The 16,151-nt window shown below is 56.3% G+C and overlaps 2 protein-coding genes across 9 annotated transcripts in view; one reads left to right on the top strand and one right to left on the bottom strand.

The window, feature by feature from the left end:
- The window catches only part of Epb41 (erythrocyte membrane protein band 4.1), a 155,132-nt gene extending 150,625 nt beyond the window's left edge, over nucleotides 1–4,507 (top strand). The window contains exons 21-22 of one of the 8 annotated variants that reach the window (XM_077791123.1): nucleotides 507–611; nucleotides 1,550–4,507. In XM_077791123.1, the coding sequence (XP_077647249.1) occupies nucleotides 507–605 (99 nt within the window). In that variant the 3' untranslated portion in view covers nucleotides 606–611; nucleotides 1,550–4,507. The remainder of the gene's footprint in view (nucleotides 1–506; nucleotides 612–1,549) is intronic. The other 7 variants (XM_077791124.1, XM_077791125.1, XM_077791126.1 and 4 more) reach the window with 7 other exon arrangements.
- Nucleotides 2,198–8,987, bottom strand: Tmem200b (transmembrane protein 200B). Its single transcript, XM_026391774.2, has 3 exons — nucleotides 8,714–8,987; nucleotides 6,838–6,923; nucleotides 2,198–6,325 (listed from the first exon to the last, which is right to left on the bottom strand). The coding sequence occupies exon 3, from the start codon at nucleotides 6,303–6,305 to the stop codon at nucleotides 5,385–5,387; it is 921 nt and encodes a 306-aa protein (XP_026247559.1). The 5' UTR covers nucleotides 6,306–6,325; nucleotides 6,838–6,923; nucleotides 8,714–8,987; the 3' UTR covers nucleotides 2,198–5,384.
- Between the last annotated feature and the right edge of the window lie 7,164 nt (nucleotides 8,988–16,151).

Genomic DNA, 16,151 nt, shown 5'->3' on the forward strand with positions numbered 1-16,151 from the left:
CTCAGGCCAGTGTTTGGCGCATCATGGGCCATCTGCTGGTCCTTCCTGTCTTCTACTTCAGTCCTGACATTTCTTCCTTTTTTTATCACACACTTCTTTCCTGTCCTGTCCTGAACTTCCTGGTTACCCTCTTGGGTGGGAGAAGGTCAGGGATTTGGGGATAGGACATTTCCTTGAGGGAAGAAGGAAGCACATTGTTAAATCCTGCAAAGGAGAAAGCTGTGTTGAACAGATTTTGTCCTGTAGATTCCCTGCTTGCTCCTCTGAGACCCGCCCGGGTAGGTGTGGTCACCCCTGAGGTCCCTCTCTGATGCTCTGAAGACAACTCTTGCCTTCCCTTTCTCGTCCTGTTGGTCCAGGAGCCTCCCTGGGCAGGAGAGGGTGGGAAGGTGGTCATCAGCTTAGCTTATGCTGCCATGGTGCAGCCTGAGCTGGGTCAGCTCTGGCCCTTGCTGGCCTTCACAAGCCAGCCTGTTTTTCCCTGATGGGCATTGTTTCTTTTATAGGTCCTTGTACAAGCCATCAAGGAGGCAAAAGAACAGCACCCAGACATGTCTGTGACCAAGGTGGTTGTCCATCAGGAGACTGAGATCGCTGAGGACTGAGCTCAGGTAATAGGTCTTCCTGTTGGGGTTGAAGATGCCACTGTCCCAGCCTGAGAGCTCTGGCAGGAACTCTGGAACCCAGAGGAGATAGTGAATTATTTTACTTTAACCAAAGCAGGCTGCTGGGGCTGAGGTTGTAGCTCAGTGGTGGAGTGCTTGCCTGCCTTGTGTGAAGCACTGGGGTTGAGCCTCAGCACAATATATAACTACATACATACATACATACATACATACATTCACACATAAATATATAGTGTCTGACTCCAACTAAAAAAAGTAAAAAAAAAAAAAAAAAAATTCATGGGCTGGGGATGTGGCTCAAGCGGTAGCGCACTCACCTGGCATGTGTGTGGCCCGGGTTCAATCCTCAGCACCACATACAAACAAAGATGTTGTGTCTGCTGAAAACTAAAAACTAAATAAAGATTCAGAATCATAAAAAAAAAAAATTCACAGTGCCAAAGCAAGCTGCTGTTGTGTCCCATCCTGAACAGTACCAGCAGTTTTGGGTAGGAAGAGCGACACCAAATTTGGATATAACGTCTCACCTCCTGACTCCTCCTGCCCCCCTGCTTCTCCACTTCAACTCACCCCCTTTTATTCTGCTCTGTGTGGCACCGGCATCTCTGGAATTTCCAAGCCCAAGCCTGGAAGGATCAGAGAACTGTCACAAAGAGCCAGATCAGGGTATCTGTAAGTGTACGGATTTGGGACAGGTGGGAGAAGGCAGTGACACTCTGGGGCCAAAAACTAGAAACAGGAAGCTACTTTGGGGAGCCAAATAACATAGTTTACAAAGGATTTGAGAAAACTATCAATCACAAGGTAGGATATGTCCAGTGCTCAGGTTCTAATGGTCACTTAGGGCCACAAGAACTTGGCAGTGGGACTGGGAAGCTGTCTCCTTCACAGAATTTAACAATGTGCTTCTTTCCTTCCTCTAGGAACTGTCCTGTCCCCAACTCCCTGCCCTTCTCCCATCCAAGAAAAACCAGCAATGATACAGAGCCAACCTGCAATAGTCAGACTTCAGACTTTCAAGATTACTTTAAACCACCAGGAAGTTTTCATTTTCTATTTGGAGTTTATACCAAGAGATTCTTCTAGCTATCACTGATCCTTTTGAAGACCTTTTTCTATATTGTGATACCAGAAATTGCTCAGCTTTTCACTCTATGGACTATTTCTAAAGAGTTTTTTACGGGGTGGTTTGTAACCCCTCCAACCTAGCCTCTCCCCATTTATTTCCAGCCCAGATACTAACAGGGTCCCCAGAATTCTTCAGGAAATCCTCCAGAGACCCTGTCAGCTGTGTTGGAGGCCAAAGTCAGCTCAGTGGGACTCCCCGCTCCTGCCCTAGTTTTACGCCCTCTGGATGACAGCGAAACTTCATGAACCAGCTCTTTCTCAGAGCTAAGATGCCACTTTACCAGAATGTCAGGCAGCATGACTGCCCTGATCCACAGACCCCAGAAAAATGTCCTGTCCCTCTGTTAGAGTGTTTTTGGTGAGGCAGAGACCTCCGCTGAGAATGTAGTGCTGTTCTCCCTCCCTCGCGCGCGCTCTGTTTTGGAGCTTCTTTTGGTCAGAGACATAAGAAGTTGCTTCAGGTAGATCTGATACTGTGAATGTTTGAACATACCCGTGGCCTTCACCTCCCCAGTTGCCCTTGTACCTCAGCAGCAGCGGTGGCTCTGCCAAGCACTCCCCTAGGCTCCCGTCTCAGGAGACCAAAACTCACGGAAAAGTAGGCACCTTTGGCCAAAAGCTCTACTCTAATGGAATGTTTTCAGTGGCGGTTTGGGGAAGGAAAGCTAATGAGGTTTTTAGAATAAGGTGTTCTAGTTCTGGGAGTGCGCACTTCATGCTGAGGAGTGGCGCTTACCTCAGTCTTCTAAGGAGTGTTTCAGGTAACCAGGTCTGGGCCTTTCTTAATTTATTGTCACAAGGGATGTAGCTCAGACAGGAGGCTGTGTTCTCTAACCTTCCTCCTGAGAGGCACCTGCCTGAGGACATCCTTCTGGAGCAAGGGGATTATCGGCTTCTAGGGACCATCCCTCCCACAGGACACCACATGATGGGAATAAGCCCTAGGGCTGCTCATCCCCCCTCACCACCTGAGGTCTGTCAGGTTTTGTGGGCTTGATTTTGTGGTGGGTTTTGGATTTAAGTTTTTTATTTGCCTTGGTTTTGAAAGTGAGGACTGATGTCCCCAATTCCTGGTAAGGATTTGGGGCATTTTTATTCAATAGGGCTTCTCTAATCCTCCAGCTTGCTTCCCACAACAGATCTGCCTGGAAGCTTCTTAGAATCCTAATTCTAGGCTAGAAGCGAACTTCATGAGATTAGTCAGTGAGTCACTGACAGCAATCACCGGGGCTCAAGGACACTGAGCATGAGCACAGTCTGAAGCCAGCAGCACGTGTCCAAAGTCTCTACTAGCCGAGTGTTACTTAGACAAACTCAGCTGATTTGAACTGATTGCGAGTGTGTGCGTTTTTTTCTTTTAGTTCTCACGTGAGACCACTATTGCCAACAGGCAGCTCAGGAGGGAGGGGAGAGTCGGGGGAGTTATGACAGGCTGGGGGCCAGCGGGTTGTTCTGTCTCAGGAGCAGATGTACAGGCTGTGGCATAGGGTCTGGCGTGATGAGGCTTTCTGGGGGCCCAAGCCAGGACTGTGTTGTCAGGTTTGAACCCCTGTCCCATCAAACAGATGGATAATGAGCTTACTTTCAAGTGGTCAGGTGTCCTGCCGAAGGAGCTACCAGCGCTCACGATGCGGAAACCTAGAGCTGGGCGCAGTGGTACGCACCCAGGATCCGGCTGCTTGGGAGGCTGAGGCAGGAGTTTTGTAAGTTTGTATCCAGCCTTAGCAACAGAGCAAGACCCTATCTCCAAAACAAACAAAAACTGGAGACCTGTGGGAGGAAGAGGATGGGCGAACGGAGGGTCGAATGCATGTCTCCAGCATCCCCAATGTTCTGTGCTCTCCAGATCAGTGTGGCAGCCTTCATAGCACAGGACCTCGCATCTGGGGACCTAAGCTTTCCTCAGCTCTGCCGCCAGCTCCCTCCTTCTCTGTCAGTTGAACCAGAATTACACTAACTTCCTCCCAGGCCGCTTCCCCTTCCTCCCATTCTGGCAACAGATCTTGGAGTTTGGCAATTGTTTGGATTTTTTTTTTCTTTCATTCTGCAATTGTGTGTATGTGTGAGAAGAAAAAAATAGACTGTCCAGGTAGAAATGGTAATGCGTGGGGAGGAGAGTCACACTTCCAGGGTCCCAGACAGCGATTCCTAAAGTGACTCAGACACACCACAGTAACAACTCTCACTGCCATTTTATTTTTACTTCAGAACTAAAGATTTCCTTCAAACCACAGGAGAGCTCTGCCACCTACCCACGAAGCAAGGTCTGCACTCACAACCAAGGGCCCAGGAAGCCTAACGGCAGGGGACATCATTCCCCGCCCCCACTGGGGCCATCACTATATTCTGGGGGAACCTTGAGCAGCCAGGGGTGAGGAGACCACCATCTACCTTGGGAAATGGAGCCAGAGCTATGGCTTGACCAACACCCCTTGATGCTCATGGGAAACCTCTGCCCAGGAGCTCAGCCCCAGGCTGGTTGTTTTTACAAATCTCTCTCAAATGTATTATTTTGGTGACAAAAATGAAGGAGCTTTGTAAATTTTTTAAAAAAATTATGAATCATATCAAGTAGTTGTTTACATTTCTTGACAAAATAGGAACCATGGCAGCAGAATCAAATTGGCAAAATCCCTAGATTAAATAGGCAATAATTAGGTCTGCTGTTTTGGCCTTTTGTAGTAAGAGAAGTGGTTGTAGTGTTTAGGTATGTATTTGGTCTTGCTTCTTGTATTGCATTTTTCAATAAACTTCAAAAAAAAAAAAAAAGCCCACTGACTCTAAGGATTGATCTACTTTTGTATTCTCTTCTATCAGTAACTTGGGGAAAATTAAAGCTGGATGGGGGAGACCTAACCTGAAAACATTTTCTAAAGTAAGCTCCCCACATTGGCCCAAATGCAGCTTCAGTGTTGTACAAAGGGGTTTCTGAGAACTGGCAAATGCTTTTTGCCAGCTGAAGGGAGACTGCGGCACAGGCCACAATAAAAAAAAAATAAGAAATAAAAAGAGGAGGGCTTCTCAGACCTCTCTGGGGAGTGGTCAGACCTTAGTATGAAGACATTGGCAGTAGTTAGCCCTAGTGGGATATACCCTGCATGGCTGAAGAAAGAAAGGGTTTGAGGTGATGGGAGCTAAAGGTTCAGTCCCCATCCCAGATGGCAGTGGAGGGTCTCAGCACCCTCCCATTGCCCATCTTCCCAGAAGCCCAAGCTCTAGCCCTACTCTGGAGAAGGCCTGTCTGTCCCAGCCTGCAACATCCCAACCTACCTTCCAAGTCTTAGAGGTCCTTGCCCACCACTTTGGGTTTGTTAAGACACCGGGTGCATCTCCCCATCACCTTTGGCCTGGACTTCCAGTCCCCTCAGGTACCTGTCCAGGGCTAAGGCCACATATGGAGGCTGAAGAAATTCCTGAGGCCGAGGCATGCTGGTCTCCACACTCCACTTTAAACCACTCCTGCTGGCTCACCAAGCCTTAGTGCAGCTACCACACACAGGTAGGATGCCTTAACAGCTGCTGTGGTCGGAGGTCCATCCCAACCTGAGATGTGCCTGAAGCAGCAATGGTCTCTGGTCCTGTTATCATGGTTCATGCTGCAGCCTCATAGCGGGTTGTCCCCCCTACTCCTCAGACCCGGGCCCCCAAATTCTCTCCTCCCAATTTGGCATACCCCCCCAGACTGAGACGGTCCAGCCGTGGCCAGCTTCTGTGAGCACAGTCACGAGCAGCTGGGGTCCCAAGGAGGAGCTCCCCAAGGCCCAGATCCAGAGACTTGGAATGTTCAATGCAGGAGCCAGAGGGCTGCACCGTGATGATCACGTGGCCAGTCTGGGTTCGTGGAGCCCAGGGAGGGGCCAGCCCTGGACCCTTCAGCGGGTAACGGTTGAGGAGGGCAGGTAACCCGAGGCGAGGATTAGCAGGCTCTGAACGCAGACTCCGCACTGACGGGACGGGTGAGGTACCCCGACGCGGGGACAGGTCCCAACCTTCTGGCTCAGCGCAGCCTATGGCTAGGGGAGTCCTTGGGCCAGGGCTGGGAAGGAGAGCGCAGTCCCAGCTGGGGCCGTCGGGGGGCCGGAGGGCCTGGTCCCGTAGCACCCCCTGGCGGAGTCGTCGCGTCTCCAAGTCTCGGTTCTCATAGAGAAGCGTGTTGGCACAGATGAATACAAACAAGCCGACGCCCATGATCACTGGCCCAAGCAGCCGCAGCCGCTCGTGCGGGCCATGACCCCGGCCCGCGCCGCGACCCTCGCGTCGCAGCTCACTAACAGGGGGTGAGCTGGCATTGGCGGCTCGGGGCCCCGGGGCCCCGGCACGGTGCGGCCAGTAGCCGGCCACGGCGATGCCCATGCCCACCAGCACCACGAGCGCCCCCAGGGCCGCGAACGCCCCCGACGGCGAGCGCAGCCGCAGCCGCGCCCGCACCCGCAGAGGCTCGGGCGGAGAGCGCGGGCGCCGGCGGCGGCCCAGGCGGCGGCCCAGGCGGGAGACGCGGCCCTCGGGGCTCCTCCGCATCTCCCCGCAGTCTCCCGGGCTCCCGGCTGTCATCTCGCTGTCGTCCGGGCGCTCTGCGGAGAGAAGACAGGAGGCGGGGACTGAACCGACGGGCCTAGGTTCGGGGCTCCGGGCTCGGGGTCCAAATCAGGGATGGGAGCTCGGGCCGCCTCGCCCTGGCCGCTTGGAGATCCCTGGCGGCCACCCCCGGATTTTCCCGGGCTGCGAGGCAGGGAGCCGCCCCCGCTCGGGTTTTCCGCAGCGGAGCTCGGAGCCAGGGACGCGCGGCAGAAGCCCGAGTTGGCCCGGCCCGCGGGCGGAGAGGAGGGCGGGGGCTGCGGGCTGCAACCTGGCGCAGGCCGGGTCGCGGGGCTCCGGCCGCCTGCGCCCTCTCTGCCTGCCCGCGGGTCCCGGGCCTCGGAAGGCATGAGGCCCCCAGCAGCCGCGTCTCGGGGGTAAGTACCGCCGGGGTCGACCCCACCCCCGCACGTGGCTGCGCCGTAGTAACGGAGGGAGGGGGCGCTCAGACCGCTGGGTCCGCAGGGGTCGCTCGCGCGCTCCACCCCCCCCCCTGCGCTTTACATACCGCAGCGTGGGAAGGAGGGGGTGTCACCGACTCCAGCCTCTCCTTGCCCGCCCCCTCCTTCCAGACTTCCTCAGTCAGCACCGGAGCTGTAGCAGGAGAGACTTGAGATAGACTCCGGGAAGACCGCTCTGATCAAGACCAGCCAGTCAGGAGGCGGCGGCGGACTTTGCCCAGGATCTCTTTCAACTCCTCCAGAAGAGGCCTCCCCCTCCCCCAGCAGCCAGGCTGGGACCTTGGCCGGAGGCAGGGGGCTGCCAGTGCTGGGCGCAGGGCCTCACCGGACAGACTCTGCTCTCGGCTCTCCCGTCGGCCCAGGCAAGGCTATTCCTAGGTTGCGGCGTTTCCGATTCGGGCTGCTTGGGATGAATCATCCCCCTTTCCCGCCGCCTGGCCTCCTTTTCAGCCTCCTCCGCCCGAGGCCTCAGTGGACCGCGTCCCAGCCAGAGCAGCAACGCCCAGAGCCCGAGGGTTCGGGCTGCACCGCTTAAACCCCTCCCAGCTACTAGATGTGCTGGGCCTGCGACCTGAGGACCAGATCCCGGCCGGGACAGGAGCAGCAGGGCTATAGGTGATGTGGGCCCCACCGAAGGGAGGGCGCGGAACGACACGCAGCCCCCATCCAGGCCCCAAAAGAGGAGAGTTAGGACTCGCTGTCCTGGAGTGCGTCCTTACTCCCCCACTCTGATTTCTAAGCAGCTGCAGCCCTGAAGGCATAGCCAAGCCTCAGGGAGGAGGATTTGCCACCCTGCCCACGCCCCAGCCGCACCCCGAAGCCCAAAACAGGACACCATTCCTGCCTCGGACAGCACTGCCCCAGGTCCGAGGCCTAGATAGAGTCGTAGCGTCTACCGCGTCCAAAGACTGGTTTTCATAGATGGAAACTGCGGCCTGACGGGGGTCACACCGCCACACGAGGCGGGGGCTCCATCTCGGCCGACGCCGGGCTCCTGACCCTACCCCTGGGCATGGCACACCTCTGGGCATAGCCACAGGCGCGTCCAGGGAGCAGGCGAAGCCCATTACCCCTTTATCCCTGGATATGGAACCCTTTTCCCAGTCCAAGACAGCAGTGCCACCTCTTCTCAAGCTAGAGCTGGCGCCCCAACCCCAACTCCTAAGAGGTCACTCCCGAGCCCCGGCCAGTCCCTGCCAGGAGGCGAAAGCATGCAAATCAGAGACTCATGGACACATTCAGAGACCCCAAGACTGGTGGGCCTGGGACGACGCTGAGGACCCCATGGAGGCGGAAACTAGAGTCACAGCCGGATGATCCCAAGGCGCGGGAAGTTGTTCACACCCCCATACTCCGGGGTCCCGCCACCTCCCGCGTAGCTACTGCGGCCTGGGGGAAAGGAAGGACCAGGATCCCGCCCCTGTTCCTCTCCCGAGGGAGGAGCCTAAGAAAGTTAGGGAAAGTGGGTGGCGAGCCCGTGGCTCCTGTCCTGCTCACCTGGAGCGGCCGCGCCAGAGTAGGTCCGGGTCCGAGTCCGCGCGCCGCGGTTCCCGGCGCCTCCTAGATCTCCACGGAGCTCCGCCCCGGCCCCGCCCCGCGCCGCTCGGCCCCGCCCCGCCGGCCCCGGAGCCCCCCGAACCCTCCGATCCGCGCGGCGCTGCAGGAAGGCGCAGTTTGGGTCTGAGGGCGACAGGTAAGCGCTGTGTGCGCGCCTGGCGACTCCGAGGGCCCGCGCCCGACTCCCCCACCCTGGCTCCAGCTCATGCAGCACGCAGGGACCTGGAGGGTGCCCCTTCCCCACCGGAGCCTCTGCCCAGACCCTCAGTCCGGGGAGTCCACGCCCGCCCCTCCTGTCCCCAGAGCCCTCCTTTCTTCGCCGAGAGGCGGCCCGAGCCCGACCAGCTGCCCTTCCGCCGTGCGAACCTCACTCCTTCGTCTGCCAAACAGGCACCACGTCGTCTGCCTTTCAAGGCACCGAGAGGCGACAATCGGACGTTGGGAGCAGGGCCCACCACCCAGGGCGCAGCCTGGGCCACCCGAGCCCTCGATGGACGTCAGCCACGGTGGCCGCAGCGGGGACAACCGGGCTGGGAAGGAGAAAATCAAGCGGGGTGTCGAGGGTCCGGCCTCAGACGCGCCCATTTCTGGCGGGGAGCTGCGCTGGCCCCGCTGAGGAGGCAGTGCTGAGGGCCGCGGCCACCCGCCGACGACGCTCCGGGCCGGCTCCTGGCCCGCCGGCCCGGAGGAAGAACGCGGAGCGGAGCGGCGGGGGCCGGGCGGGCGGCCAGTTTCCATGATGCGCGGGGCGGGCTCGAGGAGGGGCGCTGCGGGCCGGCTTCCAGGCCCAGCGGCCCGGCCGGGCCCCTCGGGAAGAATTTCCGGCCTGGGATTGATTATAACCCGCCCCTCTCCTGGCCGCGGGACCCCCCGGCACGCGGGCCGAGGCGAGGGGGATGGGCAATAATGAGACCCGGCTGTGCGCCCCAGCCGGGGACACGACTCGAGGAAGTGATGGGGAGGGGCCGGGTCCCCGAGCCGCTCAGCCCAGCCAGCCTCGAACACGGCCTCTGGCTTTGTGCAGCCGACCGAAAGCATCAGCGCCCCCGAAGGCCTTTCCGAGCCCCAGGGAACCAGGCATCCTCGGGAGGGACCCAGGCCAACCCCGGACGGAGGTTCCTCCCGAGGACCGAGGGAGCACCAGCAGCCCCCAGGTGGCCACACTGCGTGAGGCCGAATCCCGCTTCCCCGGCTTCGCCCTGCGGCTCTAAGAGCCAGGTTAGGGTCCGGTTCCTGCCTCCTGAAGACTGAGTTGCGAAGAGCTCTCTGGCTTGCTCGCAGAGGCACGGCCTCCCTCCTTCCTGCCTCCTCCCTACTCTCCTTGCTTTCCTTTGCTCTGGACCACCCCCAGCGACCCACTCCCCACACACTGCCTCCACCACGCCCCCACTCCTGCCTCCGCACACGCGGCCCTGTCAGGGCTCACTGCTCTTCCTAGGGACGCCAGTTCTGGGGTGGGGGGGGCGGGGAGCCTGGACCGTCTCCCGCCCTTGCTGACCTCTCCTCTGGTGATGGTTGTACCACTTACTCCTCCACCCGCTCCTGGGGCTCGCACCTTGGCTGGTTTCCTCTCTCCCTGGTGGTGGGAATCTTCCACCTGGTGGCAATCTTCCACCTGGGCCACAAGCCCAGCTTCACTCTCTGCAGCTAGACACCTCTCTGGCCCTGTGGTGACCATCCCCTGTCCCACTCCTTCCCTGTCTCCCCTTCACAAAGTCCCACTGTCACCAGAGTACACTGGTACACTAGGTCACCTTAGGCTGCTGCTGTTTTGTTTAGTTTTCAATTATTATTGCTGTTTTTCCATGTACATGACAGTAGAGTGTGTTCTGACATGTTAGTATCACTTATTCCTATTAGAATCAGGCTGCTTCTTCCCCACCCCTTCATCCAGCAGTCCATCAAGTCTGGGAAACTGCCTTTCTCATCTGGAATCAACCTCTTATCCCTTCCCCATGGCCATGATCCTAGTCCAGGCCACCCATCTGGTCCAGGCCATCAACCTCCTCTGCCTGGAGAAGGCATAGTCTTGCCACCTCCTAATCCCTTCTAACCTTCTGCAGACAGGCACCCAGCATCTTTCTACCCTGAATCTGACCCTGTAATTACCTACTTAAAACCCTCAGTGGCTCCCTGTGTTGTCCAGATACAGTTTAAAATTCCTTCTTGTCTCACAAACTGGCCCTTGGACCTCTCACACTGCTCCCTCCTGGGTGGCTGAGCTTCTTTCTGTCTGTCCCCAGACCCTCTGTGCTCTGGCCTCCAGGCCTGGCAGGTTTCTGGCTGTCAGGAGCATCTATTTCCCTTGCCACCACCTCCTCCTCCTTCAGAGCTATGGGCCTTCTCCTAGCCCCCAGGCCAGGCCAGCCCCTCCTTCACCCTTCATGAAATGTCCTCATGTACCAGAAACTTCCCTGTGCACAGCACAGATGAACTGAAACCATCGTTTTCAATTGAATCCATTTGTTGTCTGTGTCCCAAGTGGCCATGATGGGGTTGGTCCTGCTTATCTCTGAAGCCCTGTGCCCAGCATGGTGTCTGCTCACCGCTGGCCCTCTCCCCCTTGTTAGAGGAATGTGTGCTAGGCCTGTCTCTCTTACCCTGGGGCCCTTTCCTACTCTCCACCCCTAGGGCCCTGACCCAGGAGCAGAAGGAAAGAATTCTGCAGAGGCTCAATTTCTTCATCTGTAAAAGGACAAGGAACTATTTCCCTCCTGGTGTTGTTTTGAAGGCTGAATAAGAGTACACATGCTCTGTGCCTGGCGCAGACAGGCACCAGCCAACAGCCCCTCTTTCCTATAACTATGGGGTTTCAGACACAGAGGCCAGCGCGTGGGGTTGTTCAGGGTGGCAGGGCGGGGAAGGGGTTCCTTTCCCCAGATATAACCTTGTTTAATTCTGTTGAGAACTCTGGGAGGTCAATGTTATGCCTAGTTTTTGGATAAGAAACTGTGGCAGACAGACTTGCCCACAGACCCAGCCAAACTAAGTCTCTCCCACTGTGGAGGGGCCTCCCAGGGCCTGCCTGGCTTAACCCTGTGGACATGTAGCAGCCTCAGTACTGGGACCATGTCCCCAGGAGGCCTGGTTCACTCTCAAATCTTCCCTGGCCTCTGTGTGACCTGGACTCTCAGGAGGACCCTGGATGAGATGTCCCCTGGAGACCAGGGTGATGAACATTTCCTCTTCCGAGCTTCTCTGTGGGATCAAGGAACCTGACAGAGTGACTCAAGGCTCACGTCCTCTTCAGAATCCACCGTCGGGAGAAAGCCCAACAGCTGTCACCTCCTGCATGCACAACCTCAGCCTGAGCCACAGAAATTCAGCAGGGCCTCAAAATTTATCTTTTCTAAGAACAATGTGCTGGCCTCATCTAGACAGCCTCTGATTTCCTCCTGCAGCCCCCGCTGATGCCGGTGTGTCCTAGGCACAATGTCCCCTTACGGCTCTTGCCCAGAGAGACCTCGGCCTCTCTGGCACAGAGGGGAGCACATGGCCTGGGTCCCAGCTTTGCCGGGACTGCTCAGTAATTCCCAGAGTGGCCTTGGAAGTGTCACGCACTTCCCTCTGCTCCTGCCTCTGTAACGTGTCCTCTGCAGGCAGGACTGGTGTCTGGATGTGATGAGGAATGTTTGGCAAATAGAATACAGGATCCCAATCCCAGTGCTCCAACACCCAGATGGGGTCAGTGACGGGTCCAGAGTGACCCAGCTTATGCATGGCAGAGCATAAGGGGGACTTCTGTGCTGGGCAGCTCTGGGCTTCTTCCCAGGTGTCTCTGTGCTGCTGGCAAAGCCATAGGGAGAGCGAGCTCCCCCTCTCCATTACTCTCTGAGCCCAGAAAAGAGAAGGAAGCAGAGCCTGGGTGAAGCTGGGACAGTCAAGGGAATGAGACCCTCGTGGGGAACAAGGCAAGGCCAGGTCCCTGCAAGTTCTTAGAGGGACAGCAGCTGGCATGTTACCATCTTACAGAGCTGTGCCCAACTACCAGCCCCTGTATAGACCCTGACTTAACGCCCGTGAGGTGAGCTCCCTCCTGGGCCACTCTTGTGGAGCCCAGCTTCTGTGAGTTCCAGGCCTGCAGCTGACCCATGGCAGAGCCAGAGACAGAACCAGGCTCTAAGCAGCTCTGTGACTGTGGGCAAGTCAGGTCACCTCTTCAGGCCTGTTCCCTGCTCTGCAAAACAGAGACAACGGTAATAACAGTGTCACAAAAATGCTACAGTGAGGATCCAGCCCCTCAGCCTGGAGCACAGTGAACGCGGAGCACAGCGGTGCTGTGGTTCCCTCACCTGTAAAATGTGAAATGGAGGCTGATAATTACAGCCTTTTAGCCATCTTCTCTGAGCTAGCTGTTGGGGACCAGGAGGGGCCAGTCAGGCCTCATCCAGAGGCTTTAGGGGTTGGCAGGAACAGACATGTCCACCAAAAGTTATGACAGTTGGCAGCAGCAGACATGGGGAGTCATGCCCAGATAGCCCCAGGGCAGTCGATTCACCCCAGAATCTGTTTCTTCATTAGACAGCGTGCCAGTCACCTGCCTTGGAGGGTCATCAAAAGCCTCGCCTGGAAGGACCCAGTAAGACTTAGCTGCTGATATTGTTCTACTGCTGTTGACCCCGCTCCTATGTTCTAGCTCATTTCTGCATCCTGTTTCTTATTTTTGAACATTCCAATCCGCCCATCTTGGATCGGGCTTTTTCCTCTGGTTCAATCAACTGGGGAACAGAGGGAGGGGACAGGGTTAGGAAGTCCAAAGGCATAAGGGCTGGCAATGTCGATTCTCTCAGAGCCTGGGAGGGATGACAGGTCTCCACCAGCCTTGGTGGGAGGGCAGGTTGGACCTTGGGAACTGAGTGATCTCACAAGGGCTTGGAGTAGGACTACTGGCTGGAAAAGTGACCATGGGCACATGCCTGTCACTTATGGTCTCAGCTATAACATGTGTGTCCCTTGAGGGGTTGAGACTGGAGGGTCACTGTGAAGATTTGCCTCCCCCTCATCTATGGGTGCTCATGGATGACAGGTCACAGGAAGAAAAACCTCAACAGAGAAATTATATATTTTTGATCCGGGCGCACAAGTGCTACCAGTTACTCGGGACTCTGAGGCAGGAGGATTGTGAATTCAAAGCTAGCCTCAGTAATTTAGCAAGGCCCTAAGCAACTAAGCAAAACTCTGTTTCAAAATAAGACAGGGGCTGGGGATATAGCTCAGTTGGTAGAGTTCTTTCCTGGCATGCACAAGGCCCTGGGTTCAATCCCCAGCACCCCCCCCCACACACACACACACACAAGATATAGCAGTGGTTAAGTGGCACCAATAAAAAAATAGGGCTGGGGGTGTGACTCAATGGTAAAGTGGCACCAATAAATAAATAAATAGGGCTGGGGTTGTGACTCAATGGTAAAGTGTCCCAGGTTCAGTCCCCAGTACCAAAAAATGAAAAATAAAATACAAAGAGAGGAGAGAAAATTACATATTTTTGAGAATATCTACAAGTTTCTCTTTCCTCTGCACTTCTGTGCAGAGAGGCCTGCCTTAGGAAGGCGCAGGACTACAATCAACCCACAGTGACAGCCCTTAACACCTAGAAGTCTGGGTTTGCTGTAGACCAGGAGATGGGAGTAATTTGTTACAGCAGCACAACCCACCAAAACCTGATTAATACACCTGCGGTGCTAAGCGCTGGTTAAATAATAGTTAATCATGTGATTGCTTTATTTCAGGTTCAGAACGATGGGCCTGGTTGATGTTGCCACCACAGAGTTTAAAAACAGTGATCTGCAGAAGAGGCAGCATGGAAGGTATTTCTCTTTCATTTACAGCTGTGCGGGGTGGACAGGGAGCTCCCTCCCCCGCTTTATTGTGGTTTCTCCACCATCCCTGGGGCGTGGCACCCCCCTTGTCTTTATGGTTAACGATGCCGCGTTGTTCCCTCCCCAGCACGCAGACCATCCCTGAGAATGGGCCGGCAGTGCACACATCTAGAATGTTCATTCCCCAGTTTGTCAGATTGAGTCACGTGTCTTTTAACTGGCTCCAAGGGAGGCCGAGGTGGCGGGTGGCTCCTGGGAGACAGCTTAGGAGTCCACATTGATACCACTTGGATGTGGCACCTCCATTTGGTGACAGATCACATTGCCGATGCAGCGATGAGCTCTGTGTCACTCGGGAGGAAAAGAAGAGGCTCCCCCACCCCCTCCGCGAGGGATTCAAGGTGGGGAGGCTCCAGGGCAGGCCTCAGTTCCAGCGGGCTGCCCTCTGCCTCCTGCGGATTATAGGGCTCTGCACCCTTCCGTGGGCGGGAGGGGCTGGGCGGGCCCGGGGATGGAGGTGCGGGGGCGCCCCCTAGCATCTGGGCTGCGCCCTTGTCCCTGGGCACCGCTATCGCTGGGCCAGCCGACTTCCCCACAGGCTCCCCACGAAGTGACCCCGGCGCCCACCCGGAACCCAGGCCACAGGCCTTTGGCCTCCTGTATGAGCCCCCCCTTGCAAACCGCCGGGTGCCTACGACTGAAGGATTCCCCTTGGGGAGCTGGGAGTAGAGGAGGAGGAAGACGCAAAACTTTGTGTCTGAACCAAATGGGACCCAGCTCTTCAGGGCCTGGGACAGGGCTCCAGTCTGTTTTTTCTGGCCAGAGTCCCTGCTACGTGCAGTTTAACAGGATCCCATGCGATTCCCCTAACGACCAGCGAGGGCAGTGCTACCCTTCCCCCTGCGCTACAGATGGGAAAACTGAGACCCAGATACAAAATCCCAGCAGGTAAGCGATAGAGCTCGGTCCTAACCTAGGACTGTCTGTGTCTAAGCCCACCTTCTGGCCTTGGATTAGTTGCCCCTACCCTCCACACCCCGGGGCTGCCTGGCCTGGAGTCTAGGTTGGGCATCAGCCAAGGCCGGTAGAGGTTTGCTTCTTTATCAGACAGAACATGCAGACTTTAAATTTCGTGGTGACTGTTTCATTGCTGAAAGGTGACAGGAGGCTCAGGGAGCTCCCTCATTCCTTCACCCCTGCGGGGAGGTGCAGAGGGCATCTGCATGGGTGCCTTTTTCCTAGTCGTTTTAGAGGAGGAGACCCAGGACATGGCAGGCTGCTGTGGGGTTCCTCACAGGGTGCCTTCTCCCCAGTGGGAAACACCCGGAGGAGGGAGATGGAAGAGGAGAAGGCAGCCCAGGGGGAGGACTGGCATGGAATGGCAGGAGCAGGCAGAGCTGTCCCTCAGGAACTCCAGGTCAGCCCTGCAGGAGATTGACTTTATCTCCTGTAAGTGAAGCAGGCACAGAGCTTATTCCCTGCTTCCAGGCTCAGGGGTGAAGTGACCCCACCCCAAGTAACAGAGTATGGGAAAGTGTCAGGACTTCCAGCCAAGTCTGCCTGACTCCAAAGCCTTCTCCACACAGGGTTGGGGGATGAATAATTATCCCCACTTTACAGGGGCCCAGCGAGTTTAAGTAACTTGTTCAAGGTCACACGACAAGAAGGTAGAGACTGTCACAACCACTCCTAGAATTTCTTATCCTCATCTGTAAAATGTCCTTACGGGGGAACTTCCAGGACGGAGCAACTCCACTTACAGAACTTCCTCCCCTGCTCCTGGACCTGCTGAGGCACAGGCGGGATTAGATCATTTACTTGGTCTCTTTCAGATACTTTCCAGGAACTTCACGTCCCTAATCGTATTACAGCAAGGAAAGCTAGCCAAGCAGAAGAGGAGAGAGTGTTCTCAGAGGGCTGGGGGTCCTTGAAGGTTTCCTTCAGAGGGACATCAGCACCTCTGATCATTAGGCAAACACGCTCCT

This window comes from Urocitellus parryii, chromosome 11 (genome assembly GCF_045843805.1).
Source record: "Urocitellus parryii isolate mUroPar1 chromosome 11, mUroPar1.hap1, whole genome shotgun sequence".
Lineage (NCBI taxonomy): Eukaryota > Metazoa > Chordata > Mammalia > Rodentia > Sciuridae > Urocitellus > Urocitellus parryii.